Raw genomic sequence first — 24,582 nt, 5'->3', positions numbered from 1 at the left:
CATAAATAACTAATATAAATGCACCTGGTTCAATTCACTTCAATAAACATTTGTTACCACAGGTCTCACCATGACATTGCCCTCTTCAACAAACTTCAGTGGGTCCTTCATCCACAATCCAGCTCCATCCTATCCTTCTAGACTGATTTCCTACTGCCCTCCACATCCCAACCAAACTGGCCTACAACCCAAACTGTTCCTTTGAGCAAATATGATAATCCAAATACCAACAACATTTCTCTGAAGTATTGATGAAATGTTTAAATCAATAAGCCTTGGGAAGCAGTCTTCTTCACAGTTACACATCAAGGTGTGCCTTTATGCATGTACCTTTCTTTTCTTTTTTTTTTTTTAGTGAGGCAATTGGGGTTAAGTGACTTGCCCAGGGTCACACAGCTAGTAAGTGTTAAGTGTCTGAGGCCGGATTTGAGCTCAGGTACTCCTGACTCCAGGGCTGGTGCTCTATCCACTACACCACCTAGCTGCCCCAACATGTACCATTTCCATTTGTCTACAGAGCAACCAGCTACAGTTTAAAATAAAGACATATGAAAATGAAACAGTAATGAAAAATGGTGACTTTAGCTATGAAGTAATTAAACAAGAAATAAGTGCACATTTTGTGATATATAAAGGACATCGAAAAGAACACATTACTTATTTGTATATTGTCTTATAAGATAAAAATTATATGCATTTAGCTGATTACTTACAATACAGCTCAATCTAGCTTTCAATAATAAATAATGAAAGTTGAATATATAGCTATATAAAATAAACTTGAATTTGGGCAAGGAGAAATACATATTAAGCCTTTTCTGCAAATCTACAAATAACGTGAACTTGGTTTTGTCTTGCTGAAGATTTTTCTTGCTGACAAACCAGGCTTGAATACAAGTCCAAAAATAGAGAAAGCAAGAATTTACTAGGACACCTTCCACCAAGAATTTGAATTCCTTCTGGAATGTGAAGGTACCTACAGTAAGGTGACAATTAATATGGGCTACAATCAATAAGATTAATTTGAAAGATTACACACACTAGGGGGAGGGGAATGTGTGTTGTGAATATCAAGTCAAAATGATATAACTGTTAAATGACATCTTATTTAAAATAGATTGAAAAAATGTTGAAGAAAGCAGTCAAAATTTCAGGGTATTACCAAAAATGAGCATACAAATGTCAAAAGAGCTAAAAATGAACAGAAATCAATAAGTCATTTAAAAATGTTACATGCATGATGATTGTGGTTTGTTAGAGTATACTGTACCTCTCCTGAGTCCATTAATGCAAGCTAAAAAAAGATTTTCATAAAGTTAAATTCAATAGATGAGACATTTTCTTTACATAATATACTTTCTTAAAAATCAAACACATTTCAAATTCAAATACAGTACAATATATTTTTTTCCTTCCTTTAAAGTGCATGCAATGACAGATTGCTGACAGAGTGGAGGTAGTCAGTGGAATTCAATATTATCGGTAAAACATTTTTTCCTAAAACCAGATAATGATACATTTGATTGTTATGGTCTCCAACCCTTATGAACACGATACATATAATATGGCTGTTTTGAGACACACTTATTCAATTACTTATAGTACATTGGTCTATCATTTGCCTAAATTGATCCATAAATTTAGTCAAAACTATCACGCTATTTAGTCATTCATGTAGATATTGTCTGTCTGTCTCTCTCTCCTCTCTCTCCCCCTCTCCCTCTTCCTCTCTCCTTTCCTCCTGCTCTCTCTCTCTCTTACCTCTTACATATAAGACACTAAGAGCACATACATATTTGAAATTAACTAGGGGGTTATTCAAAGGTGTTTTTAATTCTGTCATCTAAGGAACATAAATATTGTGACTTGTTTATACTTTAATTGAAACTCATATAGGTGTGAGTAAAATTATCTTTATTGGAAGATATGGGGACTACAGTCAATAATAGTACCTACCCACCTCTAAAGAATCCACAGAGTTTCATTTTAACTTTTAAAAGAAATATATGAAATAAGACCGTTACCATAATCATAAAATCATTCATCTAAATCATATATCTATTGGATTTTTGTTGTTGTTCAGTTGTTTCAGTTGCATCTGACTCTTCATAACCCCACTTGGGGTATTCTTAGCAAAGATACTGGAGTGGTTTGCCATTTCCTTCTCTAGCTCATTTTACTGATGAGGAACTAAGACAAACAGGATTAAGTGACTTGCCCAGGGTCACACAGCTAGGAAGTGGCTGAGGCCAGATTTGAACTCAGGAAGATTTCTTTATGACTCCAGGCCTGGCACTCTATACACCATACCACCTAGGTGCCCTATCTATTGGATACCAGTTAGAAATCTCACTGAGAAACTTAATTTGATTACATTTTACAATGCATCATTAGATAGTGAGGCCAAAGAAATAGGAAATGTTTAGAATGAAGGAATGCTGGTGATGATTAGAAAATCTTTTGAACCCTTGGTTTAAAGGTAACAAAAAAGGAGATAAAATGCTATGAGTATATGTGTTGCTGACACTCAAATGGATCTCAAAAGACTCAAGTGTTACATAAAAGGAAACTGAAGTCTGAGTAACGGAAAATCCAATAATATTTTCTTCTCTTTACTCAGCAGAGGGGCAGAGGACTATTAGAGCAGATCATTAGCAGACACTTTATCAATTGTTTTTGCTTAAAAAAGTTTTTCTTTGTTACAAAGGATGGTTCAACATGCTATCTACTTCCAGGCACAGAGCTGAGGGACTTAAGAATGCAGAATGAGACACAGATGTTTTTGGACATGGCCAAAATGCATATTTGTATAAGGGCTCTACATCTTAACAGAGACAAGAGTTTTGTTTTCCTTCTAATTTTTCCAGTGGATGGGCAAGGTGGGAGGGAAAGAAAGTAGATTAGTTACTTGGAAAATAAACAGGAAGGGCAGGTTTAATTAGGGAATGTCAATAGGGAGTATAACCAGAAATTATTATATATATATGTATATATATATTTGTGTGTGTGTGTATATATATATATATATATACATACTCACAAAAGTCAGAAATCAAACTTTTTTAATGCTGTAGAGTGTTATACAATTTCCTTCATAATCATCATCAATATTTTCTAAATATTCATTAAGTCCATGGTACTGTTCTAGACACAACTGTAGGACATAGAGAAGATATATTCCTTGGGTTCTAATCCCAGTTCTTCCACTAAACAACTATGTGACCTTAGTGGCGGAGTTGGGACTAGAACCCAAGGCCCCTGACTCTCCAGTCTAGTGTTCTTTCCAGTATACCATGGCACCTCCCTACAACAAATATGTGTGTACACCTATAGGGAATAGTTTTACCTAATTTATATACATATATACACACATATATTATATATATATATATATGAATATATAAATGTGAAGAATTTGTATACATTAATGTAAAACTAGAAATTCAAGATTCTCTTTCATCAAGGTGAATGTTTTTTGTTTGTTTGTGGAGTTGTTTTTTTTTTTTTTTTTGGTTTTTGTAGGGCAATGGGGGTTAAGTGACTTGCCCAGGGTCACAGGGCTAGTAAGTGTCAAGTGTCTGAGGCCAGATTTGAACTCAGGTCCTCCTGAATTCAAGGCCAGTGCTTTATCCACTACACCATCTAGCTTCCCGCTGTTTGTGGAGTTTTTTGCGGGGCATTGAAGGTTAAGTGACTTGCCCAGGGTCACATAGCTAGTGTCAAGTGTCTGAGGCCAAATTTGAACTCAGGGGCTCCTGAATCCAGGGCTGGTGCTTTATCCACTTTGCCACCTAGCTGCCCCCTAGGTGAATGTTTTCAGAGTCATTCTGTTCTGAAATTAACTAGGGGAACAAACTAAAAACAAGAGAGGTAACATTTTTTGGTTTCTCTATAGAAATAATGGTAAACAAATATAACATTGTTACTGTATTTCTTTTAGAGCTTGAGTGAATTGTTTAGTACTCTGTCTGGACCTGATGTTCTGTTCCTTGATCTATAACCTAAATCAAAGGAAACCATTCAGTCACCCTTTTTGTTCACTGAATTATGGGGGAAAGGAAAGAAGGAAAACTCAGAATCTTTCTTTTAAATCTGCTTGCACAGATTTAATCAGGGAAATGGCCACGGTAAATAGATCGAGGAGTTAATTTTGCAAGCAATCTTGAAAAAATTCGATGTGATGCAGTAGATGTTTACTGAGTACTTAATATGTAGCAGTGGTCACAACTGTTCACCAAATATATGTTTCTGGTTCCCTGCTTCTTGTCCCAACTGGTACAATTAATGCAATTGAGATAATTCTTCCTACTTAAGGAGACTAGCTATAGGAAACCAGTAGGTTCATTCTTTGTTTTATGAGGGGGGAGAAGAGGGTTAAGTGACTTGCCCAGGGTCACACAGTAAGCGTCAAGTGTCTGAGGCCGATTTGAACTCAGATCCTCCTGAATCCAGGGCTGGTGCTTTATCACTGTGCCACCTAGCTGCCCCAGGTTCATTATTTAAGCAATTCTTACTAGTGATTTTAAGGAATCAGCAAGAACTGCAGAGATCCACTCAGCATGAATCCATCTTTTCTTTCACATTTCTCTTGAATATGCTTAGTGGAGCCATTTTCAAAGGAAAGAATGCCAAATTATCAAATAGTATATAGAGCAATAGCAAGTAGAAAAATTATGCTCTTCTTAAAACAGATTTTTGATTAGAAAAACAATCTTTTCTAGGTTAAATTATATGGGGATATTTTATGTGGGTCTTTTTGACTTCTCATCTGTGACTCTTCTGAGAGTTAACGTCTCCTGGACTTTTCTTAGCCCAGATAATATCCAATGTACTTTGGATATGTCATCTAAAATAAAATACTCAGATATTATGAACCAACCCGAGAATAGGTTTTTCTTTATTTTCATGAAGAAGCACAAAGCACCTTTTATTGAAGGTCAAGTCAGTATGACAAATGACCTTCTTATAACAGTCTATAAGTTATGTACAAAAATGCAGTTCTTCTTGATGTAAATTCAAGTCACACTAGTGCCTCTCTGAGTGCAATCTAATAAGCAGTAGTGTTACTGTACTGATGGAAATTGCACTGTGTCTGAACCTCCAATATGGGTAAAAAACCACAAGTTTGAGCACGGTCTATACTTCAATTAAGACTATACATGCCCAAGTGATTAATGAACAGAAAGGGCACTTTGTTTATGGAGAGGTACACATGATGCTTAAGTCTGTAAATTCATTTTACAGCAGAGCACCTGTTTGATGTGGCCCTTCGGCCCTAGGACATTTTACATTCCCCCAAATCCCTAGTTTCACTTTCCATACCAGGGGCAAGAATAAGGAATTCAGCTACATCAATGACTTACTATGCAATTACTGGTGAGGGCTGGGGGAGAAAAGCAAATGGTAGACATAGCATATACCTCTGGCCTTCCTGAATTGTCCAGATTGCCACCTATACTGACCACATTTACTGAATTTGGAATCTTCCCTTTTCACTTCACCTAGATATAATGAGTGTAGCCTACTGTAATTCAGATAGTTTTATTTTCTCCAAATTACATACAAAGTTGCAGTCATGATTATTACAGTTCAATCATTTTTCAGTTGTGTCCAACTCTTTGTGACCCCACTTGGGGTTTTCTTGGCAAAGATACTGGAGTACTTTGCCATTTCCTTCTCCAGCTCATTTTACAAATGAGGAAACTGAGGCAAACAGGATGAAGTGACTTGCCCAGGGTCACAGAGTTGGAAGTGTAAGATGTTGCAAGTGTAAGAGGTTGGATCTGAACTTAGGTCTTCCTAACTCCAGGCCCGAAATCATGGTAATTATATGTTAAAATAAGGCTGATTTTTGTAACACTGTACTATAATCTACTTGATCTATTTTTCTGGTGTATGACAATAAGAATTTTATAAACTAATTGCTGTTTGGTTATAGTATTGCCATATTGTAATCAGTGGAAATCTCAAAGATTCATGTAATCAGTGGCAATCTTAACGATCATGAGACATGATGACTCCTTAGTCACATGTGAAAGCCAGGCACTTCTAGAGCATAGGCAGAAATAAACCAAAATGGTGGTTCTGGGGGTACAGGTTTCGTTTTTTGGGTAATAGGTATAATAAGTATATTTCTTAGATTCACATTAAAAATAATTTTCCTTCCTATTCACTTATAACCTAACAGTAGATAAGTATGTTTGAGGCTGGGGGAGGAGGGTGGGCATAGGAAGGGGGTAGAGTGGGAAGGGGAGGAAAGCAGAGAGACTTCCTAGGATTAACACTGTTGAGTAGTTACACTAAATTACGGAGTGAATATTGGACAGCAGACTATTGGGATAAACTACTGATTGCAGCATTTACTATCTTAAATTGAAGGTCACACTCCCTCTCTTTTTGTTAGGACAGATTTGAGCCTCCTGGCACATACCTCCCCTGGTTTTTCCTGTATAGGTAGCCAAAGGGGAATAAGAGCAAAACCTCCAAATAAAGAAAATAATCTGAGGAAGGTCAGAGAACTGGACATAGAAAATGACAAGAGTTTTTTTTTTTTTTACTACTTTCCCTCACTCTTTTGCTTTCAGATATTTGAACTTCACTTATCAAATTTCTGAACAGCTACACCTCTAGAAAATGTTAATTTTCAAGTGGTTTGTGCTGGAGTCTATATGAGATGAAATGTGATGTTGAGGTATTTTAGGCCAGCCTTTCAATGGATGACCCGAATTCAGAAGTGAAGCTGAGGAAAGAGCAGAGAACAAGGGCTTGTGAAGAGGTATCTGAAGAGTAGGGAGGGATCCTCCAGCTGAACCCAGGAGGGATGCTCCCATGGCCTACTGAACTTCCTGAGCCCAATTCACCGACTATCTAGCTTGTGAAGGTTTCCAGAGCCCAGTGCTCAAGGCGCTGAGACAAGTGAAACCTTTTGGGCACTCTGACACGTTATGTGGAGAAACTTTGGGGATTTGATACAGAAAATAGAAGACAGGTTTTATTTTCCAGATATATTTCCGAGCTCTCCAAAATCCTCTTTTTAAAGATTTCCACAGAATTCAGATATTTCATACCTTTCAGTATTCATTCTGTTCCTCAGTGGTAATAGTTTTTGAAAAGATACAATAGATTGAAAATAAACTCCTACTAATGCCATTCTCAGACAAGAATATGGAGGGCAATTTTTTGAGCCAGGGATCATAAACAAATACTTTTTTAAAAAAACCAAATCTTTTATCATTATCAAACTTAGAACACTGATAAGAACTTGACAAAGATGGATTTGAGCAGGGAGATTTTTCAATCTGTCCACTACTAAAACATGTTAAATATTCATCTGCATACCCTTGAAATTTAATGTGATTCTCTGCCTTAATCAACAATTACTTCCGAATTTCCTCAAGTACTAAAATAGCTCGAACATACCTACACATGTGCATGCCATTTCACTTAAAATACACGTTCGAGACACATTATTTTGAAACTAAACAACTTTCCCTATGCTTTCTGCAAGTGAATATATATGTGATCTATCAGCAGCTACTAATTTCATTTCTGCTGTGATAAGGGGAAAAGAGATGATAATTAAAACCCCTTTGTAGCAAAAGTGGATATAATTATAATAGAATGATTTTTTACTAACTCACTTGAGACTTTTATTTCATTAACAGAAATCAATTGTTTATGTGCAATTATGTATTTTGTCCTTGTATATTAATGTGCATTACAAACATGCTAAGCTATGGATTTAATAGATTGGTCAAAACTACAGATTTCAAATACTGTTTTTCCTTTCCATAATAAAATAACCACCAAACAAGATCCTCCCAAACCATAAAAATTCCATCAGGTCTGAAATTTTTATAAATTTCATTCCACTCAAATATTGTATAAAAACTTAATACAACGTTCAGTTAAACTAAATTCTGAAACATCAACCATTTTCCCCTCCTAACATTCAACAAAGGGCTGCCAGTTGGACAATACTTAAACATTACAAACAAATTAATTTTATGTGCATGTTTATAAAACATATAAGCATGTATTCATATACTATCATTGAAATGTAGAAGCAATATGGGATGTGTATTATGAAAAATTAAATGTATACGCCTCTGAGAATGTCAATAACATTCCTTATAGACGTGGTTCTTACACTCTGTGTGTGTTTTTGAAGATGTAATCACCTGTGTTCTCAGTGGCTAGGACTGGTTTACAGAGGACACTCAGGTGATCACAAAGAGTGGTAGTAATGTGAGTGATGATCAACATCTTCAATTCAAAACTAAGCCTCTGCAAATGCTGACAGTGAACACATGTCATGGCACAGCACAAAAGAGACCAGTTGATTAAGGCTGCCAATGAACACCACAGTTCAACATCTGTTCAAGTAATTTCATAATGAACCAATAGGAAAATACCTCTTTAAATTACTTCAGGCCACTGATTTTAGGGCTATCAGATAATCATGGATCATTAAGTCAAAGGTGAAAAGAAAAGGAAGTTTGGAATGTCTGCCTAGGTCTTGCCCATTATAAAAAGAATGATACAGAACCAAGGTCTGACATCCAGAGACATATTTAAATACACATTTCAATGATCAACAGATCACAACTGTTGGATGGAAAGCTGTTTATGGAGTGGAGAAAGCATCAAAAGAGACAAGTCCTATGTAGCGTAAATCCATTAGGGATCTACTGAAGATAAACCAATCCTCTTTGAGGATAGAGAGTTAAGATATTTTAAGTCAGTAAAGAACAAGTAATAAAAAAAAACAGTGCTCTGAGCATGAAGAGGAAACGAAAAGTAGAAGCATGCTATTTCAAAGTGAATTAAATACAATTTTATATGCACAGGAAGAGGAGGGGGAGTACAAAGGACTACTTTATCAACCTGACAGATTAACTGACTGCAAAGGCAAGTTAAAAGGTTTTCTTGAATAAAAACAAATGACTCCTACCTTAGAAATCACCTGTACTTTCTGATTGGGAGGCCTAGAGAATCAAGGTAATGGCTTTTGTGGATGCTGGGAATATAAATATCACGTTTGGTGTATTTGCACCACGAGAGTATAACACCAAGAGCCAAAATAGAGCTCAGACAGGTTCTGTCCATAATAAAGAGAAAAGAAAAAAATCTTTCACCTAGACTCAATCTAGCTCTTTAATCATCTGTATATCTTGGAACAAGTCTCCCCATTTCTGTACATCAGTATCTGCACATCTGTAAGAGAATCATACCACCTGCTAGGTTGCAGAGAGGAGGCAAATTAACTGAAACATTGTCGACGAGCCTCAACAAGGGCTACTCAGAAAGATGATCTTGAGGGATCTCAAGGCATGACCAAGAAATCTATTATTCCAAATGGATTCCAAGCTTCTAACTTTTGGTTTCTCAAGCTCATTGACCTCATGCATAAAATCAAGTCCCAGCATCACTAAGCAGCATTGCCCCATACCTGATCCTATAGCCATTCCAGGACTCCCCAATGCATGGAAACCCACGATATCCATTTATAGTCACATCTCACATGAATTTTGTAACTATTAGATAGATGTAAGCTTAAATTTGAGCCTTAAATTCATTTGCGCATTTTAAAAGGCACCTATGCACAATTCAATGGAATACAAATTGCTGACATTTTACATAATTCTTTGTGATTCACTTCCACTTCCACATACTTTCTTTACCCGGTGAGCTAGGCAGGGATTTCGGAGGAATGTGAATCTCTGGGATGTTAGGGTGATTTAGTAGAGATGCTACTGCTCCTCCAGGACAGAGGCAGGAATCTGCCACTTGTCCTCCCATCTTGGCTCAGGATTCTTTCTACTGTTATCAAGATGGTAAAATGGCATGGTTAAGAGGCCCAGCATACTTCTGAAAAGACACCCAGCAAAGAAAATAAAAGCAAATCAGCAATTTTCATCATATGCGAGTTACTTGTCTATTGGTACAATGAGCATCCCACTGGAGAAAGTGAATCACATTCCCCTTGATGTTTTTAGCTATAAATGAGACAATAAATATAAAATGTTCTGTGAACTTTAAAGTATAATATCTCAGTTAAAGGCAAAGGTGGTTCACAGATTCTCCTTGATAAGACAAATAAGGATTTGGAAAAGTAGCATAAAGTATATTATAAAAACAATTATATGGGGGCAGCTAGGTGGCACAGTGGATAAAGCACCGGCCTTGGATTCAGGAGGACCCGAGTTCAAATCTGGCCTCAGAAACTTGACACTTACTAGCTGTGTGACCCTGGACAAGTCACTTAACCCTCATTGCCCTGCCCCCCTCCCCCCCAAAAAGAATTCTCATACCGATTAAAAATGTTTAAAAAAACAAAACAAAACAAAACAACAACTATATGATCAGGAAAGGGGATGGGCTAGTCCTGTGGTGAGATCAATGGCTAAGGAACAGAGAGCTGGTGTGTGTGTGTGTGTGTGTGTGTGAGTGCACGTGCGTGCACACACACATGTGCCTCTGTGTCTGTCACTGGTATGGATACTAGCAAGGTCAATCGATCTAATGAAAGGCCCCCAGACCTCCTGGGACAGCCCTCTGTAGAGGCTTTGTAGGAGGACATGGACAATAGGAGCACATGTTGAGAAAGTGTGTGGAGTCAGTTTCCTGATGCCTGAATGTGGCATTTGTCATTAGTCAGTTTATATACTTAATTAAACTGGGTGGCAGAAAGGCAGTGCAGCATTGTGACCAGAATCCAATTTGTTTTCAAATTCCATCTCAGGTGCTTACTAGTGTGACCTTGGACAGGTCACTTAACCAATCTGTATAAAGGAAGTAATGACTGCACCTAATTCACAGGGTTGTTATGAGGATCAAATGAAAGGCTGTTTGTAAAGTGCTATTCAAATGGGGCTAATTCTAAGGAGGGCAAAAGTGAATGGGAGATACATTATTTCAGCAGCTGGGGCTCCAAGGGACTGGAGGGGGGGGGAGGAAATCTTGGTTCAACTTCTTTGTTTTAAGTACAAATGAGAATACTGAGACCCAGAGATGGGAAATGCCTTGTCCAAGGTGGGGCTTCCTCATGCTTTGGGGGAATTAATGGGTAGACATGGATAAGACGGGCACAGGATTGGCAGGCATGAAGAAGTGCTTCATGGGAGGGGATGCCCACTTTGAAGGGATCCCAGACTCATTAAAGCACTGAGTCATGATGGATTCTGGGAGGGGAAATAGGGAAGAGAACAAAGGAGGGCTGAATGGCTTTTAAAGCAATGTCCATTCTTTTGGATCTTTTTTTTTTTTGGCAAGGCAATTGGGGTTAAGTGACTTTCCCAGGGTCATACAGCTAGTAAGTGTTAAGTGTCTGAGACTGAATTTGAACTCATGTCCTCCTGACTCCATGGCCGGTGCTCTATCCACTGTGCCATCTAGCTTCCCCATTCTTTTGTACATTTATACTATAAGGCTATAATATTTAACTCTCCAGGAGATTCACAAAAAAGGATAGGGGAAATATAATTTTTCACCATCACAAAAGTAAATGAATATTGAGTTATTAAAGAAGGATTTTTCCCAAGAAAAATTGACTTGTAGGGGGGCAGGGCAATGAGGGTTAAGTAAGTGTCAAGTGTCTGAGGCTGGATTTGAACTCAAATCCTGAATCCAGGGCCAGTGCTTCATCCACTGTCCCCCTCCTTCTAAATTTCTGACCCTGAGATGATAGCAATTGGCAATAGACTGCACACAGGGACAGACTGGAGCCATAACCAGCTGACTGTATGGATGTACATACATACCATATTTATATTGTCATATGTTTTCAAGTTTGTATTTCAGTATTTAGGAGCAACTAATTTCTTTATTGAAATTCCTGTGTGGTACTAACGAATGTTCTTAGGGTCCTCTATTTTGAACCTTAACTGTCAAGCAATAGAAATTTTCATTGTCCTTTTTATAGCTTAAGTTTTAATAATGCTAGATGCTGTTAAGTTGCCAAATTCTTCCCTTTTGAAATGAGTTCATGATTGCATTTCACTCTTCAGGTCCCCGTTCCCCCTCCCCCAAATTCTGGACATGACTAATATGAACTGGCTGGCTGGGTCGTGAATTTCAGTAAAATCCTAATGGCGAGGTCATTTCAGACAAAACGTGGCTTTCCCGTCACACCATTCTCTTCTGTCAGTCCTTGGAGAACACCTAGTCAAGCCTCTTTGTGAGTTACTCAGTTTGGGGATCTCTTCCTCAGCCCTCACCAGCACCAAGTTTGCCTCTCACTTAGGGCTTGAATGTGTTCTACTCATCATGTCCCCCAACTGGATTTTCATCTCCATGAGAGGACAACTGGGTCAATTACTTTTCTACGTGTAGCAGATACTCTGACAGTCTGATACACTCAAAGCATGTATACAGAGTTGCTGATGTTGAGCAAGCTAACATCCCTGATTTCCTTTAGGACATCATGATGGGCAATCCCCCCCACTGGCCCAACATCTGCAGTGAGTAACTCCCAGAATCCTTTCTGGCCCATGGCTGCTTTTTGACTCCTGTTATGTTTTCCTTTCAGCACAGCAGCCCACCCCACCCCCTTCCTCTCCAGCTCATCTTCCTAGTCAAGGTTGGTCATCTTGTGCTTTGACTATTCAATCAACCAAAAAGAGTCAGCACATATGGCTGCGTACTGGATGCTTTAGCGGGCATAAAGAAAGGGACACTTCCCTCCCTTTGAATTCCAATTAGGAAGATAAAATCTGGGCATGAAAAGAAACAAAGAGAAGTTAGTAACTATTAGGTGTCAGGAGATTAATACAGACAATAAGGTCAGATTTCCTGACCTTCAGCCCCAGCTCTCTCCAAGTTCAATGACAGACTTTCACAAAGTACTTTATGGCAGAATAAATCCTGTTTTCAAGCAGCAAGGAACCTTCTAGGTCATTTAGGGTCCAGTCCCTCCATTTTACATACAAGGGAATGATTGTCTAGAGAGCCTAAGTGACATGCTCACAGTTGTAGAACTGGGTGGGGGAGCAAACATTTATTAAGTGCCTACCATATGCCAGGCACTGTGTTAACTAAGTGCTTTGCAAATATCATATTTGATCCTCTCAATACTCCAGGTAGGTAGAGGATATTATTATTATTATTATTCCCATTTTACAGATGAGGAAACTGAGGCAAATAGAGGTTAAGTGACTTGCCCAGGGTCCCACAGCTAGCAAATATCTGAAGCCAGATTCCAACTTAGAAGCTTGAACTGACTCCAGACCCAATGTTCTCGGTACTTTGTTGCCCACTAATTGCCATGCCAGCTGGTGACTGAGCTGAAGCTCAGACAAGTCTCAGAAATCCTAGCTGAATGCCTTTTCTACACCACCACTGTGTTTGTAAAGCATTTTATATATGTCAGTCCCATGAGACAGATCAGGGAAGTCTAATTAGTCCCATTTCACAGACAAGGAAAGTGGAGTTCAAAGAAGTTAAAGGATTTGTTTAAGGTCACAGAGGTAATAAATGAATGGTTGTCCAGGGACTCAAACACATCCAGGGTCTCTCTTAGGAGACTTTGGCCAAATGTTCTTTCCACACCTTCTGAGCGCGCCACTACGAGTGTGTCTAACAGGGAAGTGGAAGGAAGGGGTCGGGGAAGAGGAGGGAGGGGGTAGAACTTGTTCTCATGATCCTACCTGCACAGTGTACTTCTGTCACTTTCTGGAGAACCAGGAACTGTTGAGGTCTGCGGGCGTGCCATCGTAACAAAGACACGCATACTGACCTCAAGATTCCGGATACTCAGGTAAGTCACTCAGCGTGTTCCGGCCCACTTCATCCCCTTTCCTTGAAGCCCTAGAACAACTTCAAAGTCGTTCAGTTCAGCAAGTTTCTATGTGTCCATCACTTGGCTAGATGAGGTGGAAGACACGGTCTCTACCTTGGAGGAGCTACAGTCTCAGCATGGAGATAAAACATATAGACATGAAGCTGTTGAACAAAAAATATGACATTACATAATCAAATGCTCAAAGGAGTGACCCAGATAGGGCTACAGGAATCAGCCTTAGCCATGGAGGGACCACACTGTGAGTTGGAGGTACTGGGAAAGACAGGTAGAAAAGATGATTTTAGAAGGCCTCAAGGTGGGAAAGTACAAAGAAGATACAAAGAAGGCATGAGAAAAACAGAGCAAGTAAAAGCTCTAAGAATGGTATATTTGAAGAATTGGGAAGAGGCTAGCCTCATTGGAACACAAAGTTCCCATTGGATAGTTCTAAACCCTTGCACTAAGTAGGAGGAGGAGACAAGGTAGGGCCTAGTCAGGCTGGGAGTAGATTTTGGTGGCCCTTCAGTAACATGCTGGGCATTATCCTGCACACCACGGGAGGTCGTGAAGAGTCACCTCATCATGCAGTAGGAAAATGAAAGAAGTGCTTTAAGAATATTAATTTGGTGGCTGGGTATAGAGATAGATTGGAAATGTGGGAAAGTCAGTTAGCAGACTGAAATAATTGAAGTGTGGGGTAACAGATGAAGATGTCTGCATGCATTTGAGAAAGCAGAGATGGAGAAGGAGCAAGAGATTGTAAAGAAGGCGTTTCACTTTTTGGTGAATGGCTGGGAATGAAGGAGAAGGAAGAGCAGCATGATACTGGATTCATTTTAGAAGGGAATGTGATGGACTGAATTTGAGGTGATACTATGACATTAAACAGAAAAATCTGGACAGTTATTGAAGGTCTATCACTGGACTTCACGTGAGAGTCTGTGGCTGCAGACAGAGATTTGAGATGCATCTATCTGCAGAGGGAATGAAGTAATGAAAATGCATGAGACTACAGTGGGGAAAAAGCAATCAAATGAGCAACACACATGATGAGTTCAACAATGAAAAGTAAAAAAAAAATAAAAAAGACAACCAAATTCATGTCAAATATAAAGGACAATGTCGGTATATCATTGCAGTCAAATTACTCATCTTTCCTTTGTGGTAAAAATCAGACTACAAAAGTTGAAAATGATGTACTATCAGTTGTGATCACTCTATTTTGAGGTTTTACTTCACTGGTATAGGGAAATGTATTTTATGTGAGGGGAGATGTATCCATAAAATGTTTGGAATTTTAGAAAAGTAAAAATGAGCTGCTTAGAATATTTACCAGTTCCCAAGATCACAGCATTTTCTTTTCTTTTTTTTTTAAGTGAGACAATTGGTTTTAAGTGACTTTCCCAGGGTCACACAGCTAGTAAGTGTTAAGTGTCTAAGGCTGGATTTGAACTCAGGTACTCCTGACTCCAGGGCTGGTGCTCTATCCACTGCACCTCCTAGCTGCCCCTAGCACTTTTCTTTTAAAAATAATTTGCATTTCTAGTAGTTTTATTTCTTTTCTATCTGTATTCCAGATATTTGAAGCAAGCATTTATTAAGTTCCTTGTGTGTGCCAGGCATTGTGCTAGGCCCTAGATTAATGAAGGGGCTCCTGTTCTCATGGAGCTTACATTATATCCAGCAATATGACATATGCGTACATATGGTAAAGCTATAAAGCATACAGAAATCAATACCAGGTAGTTCAGGAAGGGAAAGAACTAGTGATTGCAAGGGTCAAATAAGGCTTGGGAAAGAGAGAAGGGAAGGTAAAAAAAGACATGGTGCTAAGTGCTTCTTATAATTTTTATTTCATCCTTTATAACAACCAAAGATGAAGGTACTGCTATTTCCCCAAGTTTACAGCTAAGGACATTGAGGAAAACAGTGTTAAGTGACTTGCCCAGGGGTCATACAGCTAATAAATTCCTGAGGCAAGATTTGAACTCAGGTCTTCTTGACTCTAGTCCTGGTGTTCTGTGCCTGGGAAAGAAGGCAGAACTTAGTCTGAGTCTTGAAGGAAGGAAGGTATTCTATGAGGCATGGGTGAATAGGAAGTCCATTCTAGGCCTGGAGAAGAGATGGAGTGTTATGGGTGGGGATAATGAGAAGACCAGTTTAGCTAGACTACAGAGTAAAAGGAGCACAGACTGAGTTCCAAAAGGGAGGAAGCTGCCAGGTGCTAAGGGCTTTAAAAGGCAAATTGAGGGGCTTATATTTATTTGACTCGAGAGGTCATAGTCACTGAAAATTTGCTGAGCAGGGAACAGACACAGATTTGTGCTTAAGCAAAATAATAATAGCTAAAATAGCTAATATTTATATAGCACCCACTCTGTGCAAAACACCGTGCTAAGCTCTTTACAAAGATTATTTCATAACCTCATGGCTCTACAGGTTAGGGAACTGAGGCAGATAAAAGTGAAGTGACCTGCCCAGGGTCACACAGCTTATAAGTGTGTAAGGCTGGATTTGAACTCAGGTCTTCCCAATTTGAGGCCCAGTGCTTAATCCACTGTGATGCTGCACAGTTGCTTCAAAGTTGCTTTGGCAGTTACATGGAGGATGGATCAGATAGGGGAGAGACTTGAGGAAGGGGAAATTAGGAAGCTATTTCAAAGTCTACGTAAGAAGTCATGGGAAACCTAAATTAAAGTGTTGGCTATGGGAATAGTGCAGAAACATGCAAATAGACACTGCAGAAGTAGAATCAGCAAGATGTGGCGTGTTTGAGGTGAGGATAGGTGAAGGCTTGATGAAAACATTAAATGTGTGGACTAGGGAGAGCAAAAGGATGAGTATGGAAGGATTGCTTTGGGGAAGAAAATGGAAAGTTCTGATCTTTCCCCCCATCGACCCTTCCCTTATAACAACAAAATGCTGCCAAGACTACTTCTGATAATGAGTACAGTGCTGTGTTCTCTCTGCTTTGTTATCTTTTGTTTGGACCTTCCTCATTATGTTTTATATATATGCTTTCTCTTTGACTACTCATCTAAGAGGAATTGACTATTGGTATTAATATATTTTTGTCAATTATTTGTATATCAGATTTATCAGTGATATGAAAGGCAGGGTGGCTTGGTGGACAGAGAACTAGCCCCAAAGCAAGGAAGTTCTGCCTTTGACATACTCTGGCTCTGTGACCCTGGGAAAGTGGCTTAAACTTGCAGTACTCTTGATAACACACCAACTCTAAATTCCAGAGAAGGTGGTGATTGTATCACTAGAGGGAGTTTCCTCACTTGGAATTCCTTATACCAATGAAATCATAATAAATTTCTCCCCACTTTACCGTTTCTCTACCTTCTTTAGGTGGTGCAGTGGATAGAATGTCAGGCTTAGAGTCAGGAAGCCCTGAGGTCAAATCCAGTCTCAGGCACTTACTGGCTCTGTGACCCTGGGCAAATCACTTCACCCTGTCTGCCTCAGTTTCCTCATCTGTAACATGGATTGGACAAGGAAATGGCCATCTACTCCAGTATTTTTGCCAAGAAAACCCCAAACGGGGTCAGAAAGAGTCAAAAACAACAAGAACTCAAAGTCCAAATTGTCCATTTTAGCTCATCTTCTATTTCTCAGATGACCTTAACTTACTTCCCTTAGATCTCTTCCTAGATTTCATAGCATCCTTTACCCTTTTCAAACACATTTGTGACTGGATTTCTTTGGGAAGCTATACCCCCCTTCACCGTCAGCTGTGTCATGGGCCTCCTGCTCATCTAGTCAGTGTACCGTATTATAGTGCATCTATTAGCCAAACACCTCCTGCAAATGCCCTGTCACGCAAGGGAGCTGATGCATTCTTCGGGCTTGTCCTCATTTGGGCTCCTCCCTGCTACAGACACAGGCTGGCTAGCTGTTTAAAGTAGGGCTCACAGCTGTCTAGCAAGGTAGCTGTCTACCTTGGGTTGTCAGGCCCAGGACTCTAGCTCACTGTTTAGTATCATCCCAGCATTAGGCTGCATACAAGGGGATGTTTGATAAAGATTTCTCTGTGAGTGGAGTGAAAATTTTACTGAGAAATATGGTTAAGGTCTTAGGAACCCAGATTTAGAACTGAAGGGGACATCAAATGAGATTATACATGTCAGAGTTTTGCATGCCTTCAAGTGCTACGTAAAATGGTATTATTAGTGATAACATCATCACTTATCATGCCTGTCACCTTTTACAGAAGAGGAGACTGAGGAAAAGTAAAGGGCCTCCTGGCCCAGGGTCACCCACATAGTGATAGCAGAGCCCAGAGAAAACTTCTTAAGATTACAGGACTCTTCTTGGTGAGCTAGGTGAGGGAGCATTCACAAATCTCTTGACTAACACGCCCAAGTGTAGTGACTCCCCCCCCCCCCCCCCCGTGAATATTTGTACTTTGGCAAGCAAAATAACACAGGATATTGGCTTGAAGGGAACAAGGATGTCCCTCAAAGGAAAATTCCTTGCTACTTAAAAGAAGGTTAAACAGTCAAGCTATAAGAAAGATCATAAATGTACAATGTAAGCAAGTCTATATTCAGTAATTAGGAGTGGGCACAAAGTGCTCTTAGAAAATGATGCTAACATAACATGGGTCATCAAATGACTAGAGAGGCAAAAAGATATTACAGATGAAGAAACCAAGGCCCAGAGAAGCCAAACTCCCAGCTTAAGGCTTCAGAGCTGGAATTAGAACCTGTGACCTCTGACTAAATCCATTGTAGCATGCAGCAGCTGTTACCTATCCTTTACCATATTCAGAGACATTTTTCTATATAGATCCTTTTCCCCCCAAATCTAAGAGTCCCACCAAATCTAAAATCTTGGCAGAGATCCTGGAGTAGTAAGCCATTTCCTTTTCCAGTTCATTTGACAGATGAGGAAACTGAGGTAAACAGGGTGAAGTGACATGCCCAGGGCCACACAGCTAGGCAGTGTCTGAGGCTGAATTTGAACTCAAGTCTTCCTGACTTCAAGCTCCATGCTCTTTTCACTGAGCCTCCTAGCTGCCTTTGTAAAGCCAAGAGCTAAGAAGTGTTTTTGTTTGTTTATTTGGTTTTTGGGTTTTGGGTAGAACTAGGAGTTTTATAAACATTATTTCATTCAGTCCTCACAACAACTCTGTGAGGTAAGTGCTGCTGATTCCTATTTTACAGTTATGGAAAATGGGGCCGACAGAGGTTGAAATAACTTGCCCACGGTCAAAGTAAGTGTTTGAGGCTAGATTTGATCACAGGTTTCTGATTCAAGACTCAGTACTCTATACATTATGCCATCTAGCTGCTTCTTTGTTTGGATTATTTGATGGTTCTTATTAGAATAATAGAAAACTCTGGGGTGATCAGGGCTCTATTACCCTATCTCTATCCAAGGCTACTCAGTCTGCTCTGTACCAGGCAGAATAGAGACACCTCTATTTGTCCCTTCAATTTGTTAGGCCCAAGGCCTTAACTCCAGCAGGCCAGTGAGGTGTTTTCTAGTCAAGGGGCAGCTGGGGGTGGGGAGAGAGGAAACAGGATGAGTTGGGGGCAGGGAAACCAATCCAAAGGCCAATCACAGCTGTTGTTCGGTTAGGGAAATGGAGGGAAAGTGTGAGGGTGGGGGGCGGGGAGGGAGTAGCAAGGTCAAATCCAGAGGCCAATCAGCTTCGTTGCTCGGAAATGGAGGGGAAAGTATGAGGGAGGTGGGAGGGGGAGGAGTAGCAAAGTCAAATCTAGAGGCCAATCAGATTAGTTTTTGGGAGGGACTCAAATCCAAAAGCGAATCAGACCTCTTTCTCAGTCAAGGTGTGGCAAGGGCCAACCAAATCCAAAAGCCAATTACAGCTTTTTATCAGTCAGGGTAGGTGGGGCCAAGCCAGATCAAGGGGCCAATCAGATCGGTTCTTAGTTGGGGAGAGGATGTACTGAAGAGAGGCAAACCCCTGTCGCGCGAGGGCAGTAAAGCCAGCTGCTTTACTTGTGGCTGAAGGGGTCATCCTGTCAGAACTCATTCCAAAATTCTGAGTTCCAGTCAGGTCAGTTGTCCAGCCTCTTGGCTCACCTTAAGACTATGGCGGATCCCATAGTTATCTCAGATGACAGTGATTCTGAGGTGAGTTCCAGCCATACACCCTGGCGCCCGCCCCAACCCCTGGACCTGAATCCGGGCCCCAGCCATGCTCCGATCCTCACGCCACCCTTGGCCATAACAGTGATAGCGCGGGCGAACGAGGCACGGCCAGAAACATTAGCCCTGCCGGCAAACTGTGACTTAAGCTTATTCGACCCGGCTGTCAACTTAGAACCGGGGACCTACAGGCCAATGGATTTGATCGACCTTACAGAGGACTCAGGTATGAGGCGTAAGCGCAGAAGGTCTAACACCAGTGTGATTGATCTGACACAAATGGAAGATGAGAGAGTTGTGAATGAGACTGTCTGTCTTGGGGGCGGTGGGAGAAGAAGGAACCGGAATGTTGTTATAGAAGGCTTAGATTCTGGACGCTTAGTAGAGACTGTTTCTTCAGATCTCAACTTTGCCGTTGGAGATGCGGGGATGCCAGTACTTGAGGGAGTGGCTACGATCCCAAAGATAGACTCACATCATAGTCTGGCATCTGCCCAAGTCGTGGTGTGCCGCCACGAATTCCAGGAATTTTTGTCCCCCACATCCAAGGCCTGCACTTCTTGCAGCAACTTGGAGCCGACCTGTAGCACCTCCTTCAAAAGAGGAGATGTGGGTTCCTTTGGAAGTTTCCACCAAGCCCCAGGCCCGATTATTTCTTCAGTTAGCTGCAGCAGCATCGCAACCACAGTGCCCTGCATGCTAGAAAACTTCTACCACGTACTTCTTGACAGCAGTGAAGAGAGAGGGAGTGATATCCGGAAGCCTGAGCCTATCTGCCAAGGCCGACTGCAAATAATCAACAACACCATCGAAGCGAACTTCCCAGAGGCCACTGTGCAGTGCCTGGAAGAATTTGTGACTCCCCAGTTCTACCCCCCCAAGGAGATTTTATCCTATGTGATCCGCAATATCCTCCTGAGTCCTGACGTTGGTAATCTCCTGGATAGGACTTATAGACAGTTGACCAAAATCCAGGAGCTGCATCCAGCTACTCTCGCTTATGTGGAATGGGACTGGGAGCTACTTACCTCAGTCATGCAAGAAGGGAGACATCTGCCTGGCCAAATCTTCTTCCTTCGGTATGTCCTCCAGACCCTGGAGCAAAACTTGCACGAGGTCCTGAAGCAGCCACAGGGCCAGCTGCAGAACACTATTGCCTGCAGTGTGCTTTCATGTGACAAAAAGCCTCACAACGTCAAGAACATCATCAGGTGGCTGGTGGAAACACTGAGCGGGCCCAATTTCCCTCTGACTGATAACTTTCCTCACCATGACTCCAAAAGCAACCAGGCTTCAGCCTTAGCACCCAGGGCCTTCGACAGAGATCAGATGGTAGTACTGTACCTGCAGAAGATGCTGGCGATGGCTGTGGAGGTGGACAGATCCCCAACTTGCACTTCGAACAAAATTGCTGAAATGCTATTTGGATTTGTCATAAATATTCCTGAAAGGAACCAGAGGGACACCTTCTTCACTTCCATAGAAAACCACCTCCTTCGATGCAAAGTGCTAGAGATCATCCTTCTCCACAGCTGCGAGCAACCCACGACACTGCCACTGTCCTTCGCCCAGATCCTCTACTTCTTGAACAATGCCACTTCAATGTACAATCATAGCGAAAACCTCAAGTGGGAGAGATGGGATGAACTTGTGGAACACTTGCAGTTTCTTTTGATCAGCTACCAACGGGTAACGACTGAACATTTGCGAATCTCCATACAAGACAGAAAGGACATGTGCACAAAGTTCAGACAACAGACCCAGCAAGGCGATGACATCACTGCCCTGGACGTGGAGCTGCAGATCGAGGGGTTTCGTGGTCGGATGGGGCAGCTGGTCGGAGGGGTGATGCCCTTTCATCTCCAGGAGAACTTATTCCTACTTAAGTTACTTCTCTTACAGGCTATCCATAGGAAACCCTTGTTGGAAAATCGGTTCCAGGGTGGGCACCTAATGAAGGCATACAGTCTCTTAGACCAAGAGTACCCTGACGTTCAATAGAAATGCAATTGCCATTGTGGCTTTCATAAGGACAAAAATGGTTATTAGATTCCTGAAGCAAACCAAACCTATTTATGGTTTCTTCTTAGATTAACTTTAATATATGAACTATAGACATATTTTAAAATTTAAGTATTAAATGATCCTAGAACGAAAAGGATCCTTTAAATGGGCCAAAGTAAAGGTAGAGAGAACTTAGGAGTTAGTTAAGTTAGGGAAAGTATTTAATAGTGCAAAAAGTAAGGGGAAGTAGTGAACAGTAGAAAAAGTAAGGGGCGGGGGGGGGGGCAGCTAGGTAGCACAGTGGATAAAGCACTGGCCCTGGATTCAGGAGGACCTGAGTTCAAATCCGGCCTCAGGCACATGACACGTACTAGCTGTGTGACCCTCATTGCCCCACCAAAAAAAAAAAAAAAAGAAAGAAAAGAAAGAAAGAAAAAGGAAAAAAAAGTAAGGAAAAGTAGTTAACAGTAGAAAAAGTAAGGGGGGGGCAGCTAGGTAGCATAGTGGATAAAGCACTGGCCCTGGATTCAGGAGGACCTGAGTTCAAATCCGGCCTCAGGCACTTGACACTTACTAACTGTGTGACCCTTGTTGCCCCACCCAAAAAAAAAAAAAGAAAGAAAGAAAAAGAAAAAAAAGTAAGGAAAAGTAGTTAACAGTAGAAAAAGTAAGGGGGGGGGGGCGGCTAAGTAGCACAGTGGATAAAGCACTGGCCCTAGACTCAGGAGGACCCCCGAGTTCAAATCCGGCCTCAGGCACTTGACACTTACTAGCTGTGTGACCCTCATTGCCCCACCAAAAAAAAAAAAAAAAGAGAAAAAAAAGTAAGGGAAAGTAGTTAACAGTAGAAAAAGTAAGGGAAAGTAGTTAACAGTAGAAAAAGTAAGGGGGGGGGGCAGCTAGGTAGCATAGTGGATAAAGCACTGGCCCTGGATTCAGGAGGACCTGAGTTCAAATCCGGAATCAGGCACTTGACACTTACTAGCTGTGTGACCCTTATTGCCCCACCAAAAAAAAAGAAAGAAAGAAAAAAAAAGAAAAAAAAGTAAGGAAAAGTAGTTAACATTACAAAAAGTAAGGGGGGCAGCTAGGTAGCACAGTAGATAAAGCACTGGCCCTGGATTCAGTAGGACCTGAGTTCAAATCCGACCTCAGGCACTTGACACTTACTAACTGTGTGACCCTTGTTGCCCCACCCAAAAAAAAAAAAAAGAAAGAAAGAAAAAGAAAAAAAAGTAAGGAAAAGTAGTTAACAGTAGAAAAAGTAAGGGGGGGGGGCTAAGTAGCACAGTGGATAAAGCACTGGCCCTAGACTCAGGAGGACCCCCGAGTTCAAATCCGGCCTCAGGCACTTGACACTTACTAGCTGTGTGACCCTCATTGCCCCACCAAAAAAAAAAAAAAAAGAGAAAAAAAAGTAAGGGAAAGTAGTTAACAGTAGAAAAAGTAAGGGAAAGTAGTTAACAGTAGAAAAAGTAAGGGGGGGGGCAGCTAGGTAGCATAGTGGATAAAGCACTGGCCCTGGATTCAGGAGGACCTGAGTTCAAATCCGGAATCAGGCACTTGACACTTACTAGCTGTGTGACCCTTATTGCCCCACCAAAAAAAAAGAAAGAAAGAAAAAAAAAGAAAAAAAAGTAAGGAAAAGTAGTTAACATTACAAAAAGTAAGGGGGGCAGCTAGGTAGCACAGTAGATAAAGCACTGGCCCTGGATTCAGTAGGACCTGAGTTCAAATCCGGCCTCAGACATTTGACACTTACTAGCTGTGTGACCTTGGGCAAGTCACTTAACCCTCATTGCCCTGCAAACAAAACAAAACAAAACAAAAACAAACAAATACTAACAAAGTTAAATGATATATGCTAAGGCTAGAAAGTACTTGGGAGTTCTCAGTTAAAAGAGTATCAGATTATTCCTCACATGTTATGGTTATGAGTAAATTATTAAAAAAATAAAAGTTTTCTTGACAATCACAATAACAAGTGTGAGTGGAAATTAAATTAATATGCAAAATGCCTTTGCTAAAAGCACACTCTCCTTAGTCTTCATTGAACTTCTGTACTCATTTCATTTCAATGGTGCCACACTTCCAAATTCCAGAAAGACCCTTTTTGTTCTCCTTTTGGTCACTTAAACTCTTTCTAACCATTGGAGAAACTGCCCAAATGTTTACCTGTTTCCATGAATAAACCATTACGGTCCTCATAAGGTATTTCCATACTTTAGTTCCTAGATAGGCTTTTCGGACATTATTTTAAGTCCTAAGGTGATTTCCCCGTGGTTATGGGAAGTACACTTTTTTCTTTCTCTGCCTTCTTCTTCATTGCAAGTCCTGATTGCAGTGGTATACAATGGTGCAACATAGGTAACATCTAGCTGTGCTTCGTGTGCAAATGAGGTTTAAAAGAGAAGTATCTAGGAGGAATTGTTTTGTTTTTATCTTTTTATCCCCTGAACTTAGCATAGCACATTGCACATCTCAAATTGCTGAAACATAATAAATAGCTGGTAAATCGAACTGACTTTGGAGTGCCTCAGGAGCCTTGTAGGATTCAACAAAAGTAAGTCAAAGGTAAGTTAGTAAAAGGTGCACAATTCAGCTGTTGAGACAATATTCTGACAAAATCCTCAGAGAAGGCACAGCAGTGATATTAATGATGGCTGGCATTT

General features: G+C 40.6%; 1 protein-coding gene across 1 annotated transcript in view; it reads right to left on the bottom strand.

The window, feature by feature from the left end:
• PCDH11X (protocadherin 11 X-linked) overlaps positions 1-24,582 on the bottom strand; it is a 539,199-nt gene that overhangs the window by 110,740 nt on the left and 403,877 nt on the right. Inside the window, exon 9 of the mRNA XM_043974371.1 lies at positions 1,271-1,294. Within this exon, the coding sequence (XP_043830306.1) occupies positions 1,271-1,294 (24 nt within the window). The remainder of the gene's footprint in view (positions 1-1,270; positions 1,295-24,582) is intronic.

Source organism: Dromiciops gliroides, chromosome X (genome assembly GCF_019393635.1).
Source record: "Dromiciops gliroides isolate mDroGli1 chromosome X, mDroGli1.pri, whole genome shotgun sequence".
Lineage (NCBI taxonomy): Eukaryota > Metazoa > Chordata > Mammalia > Microbiotheria > Microbiotheriidae > Dromiciops > Dromiciops gliroides.
The sequence above is the reverse complement of the archived record's forward strand: the minus strand, read 5'-3'. Positions and strand labels throughout refer to the sequence as shown.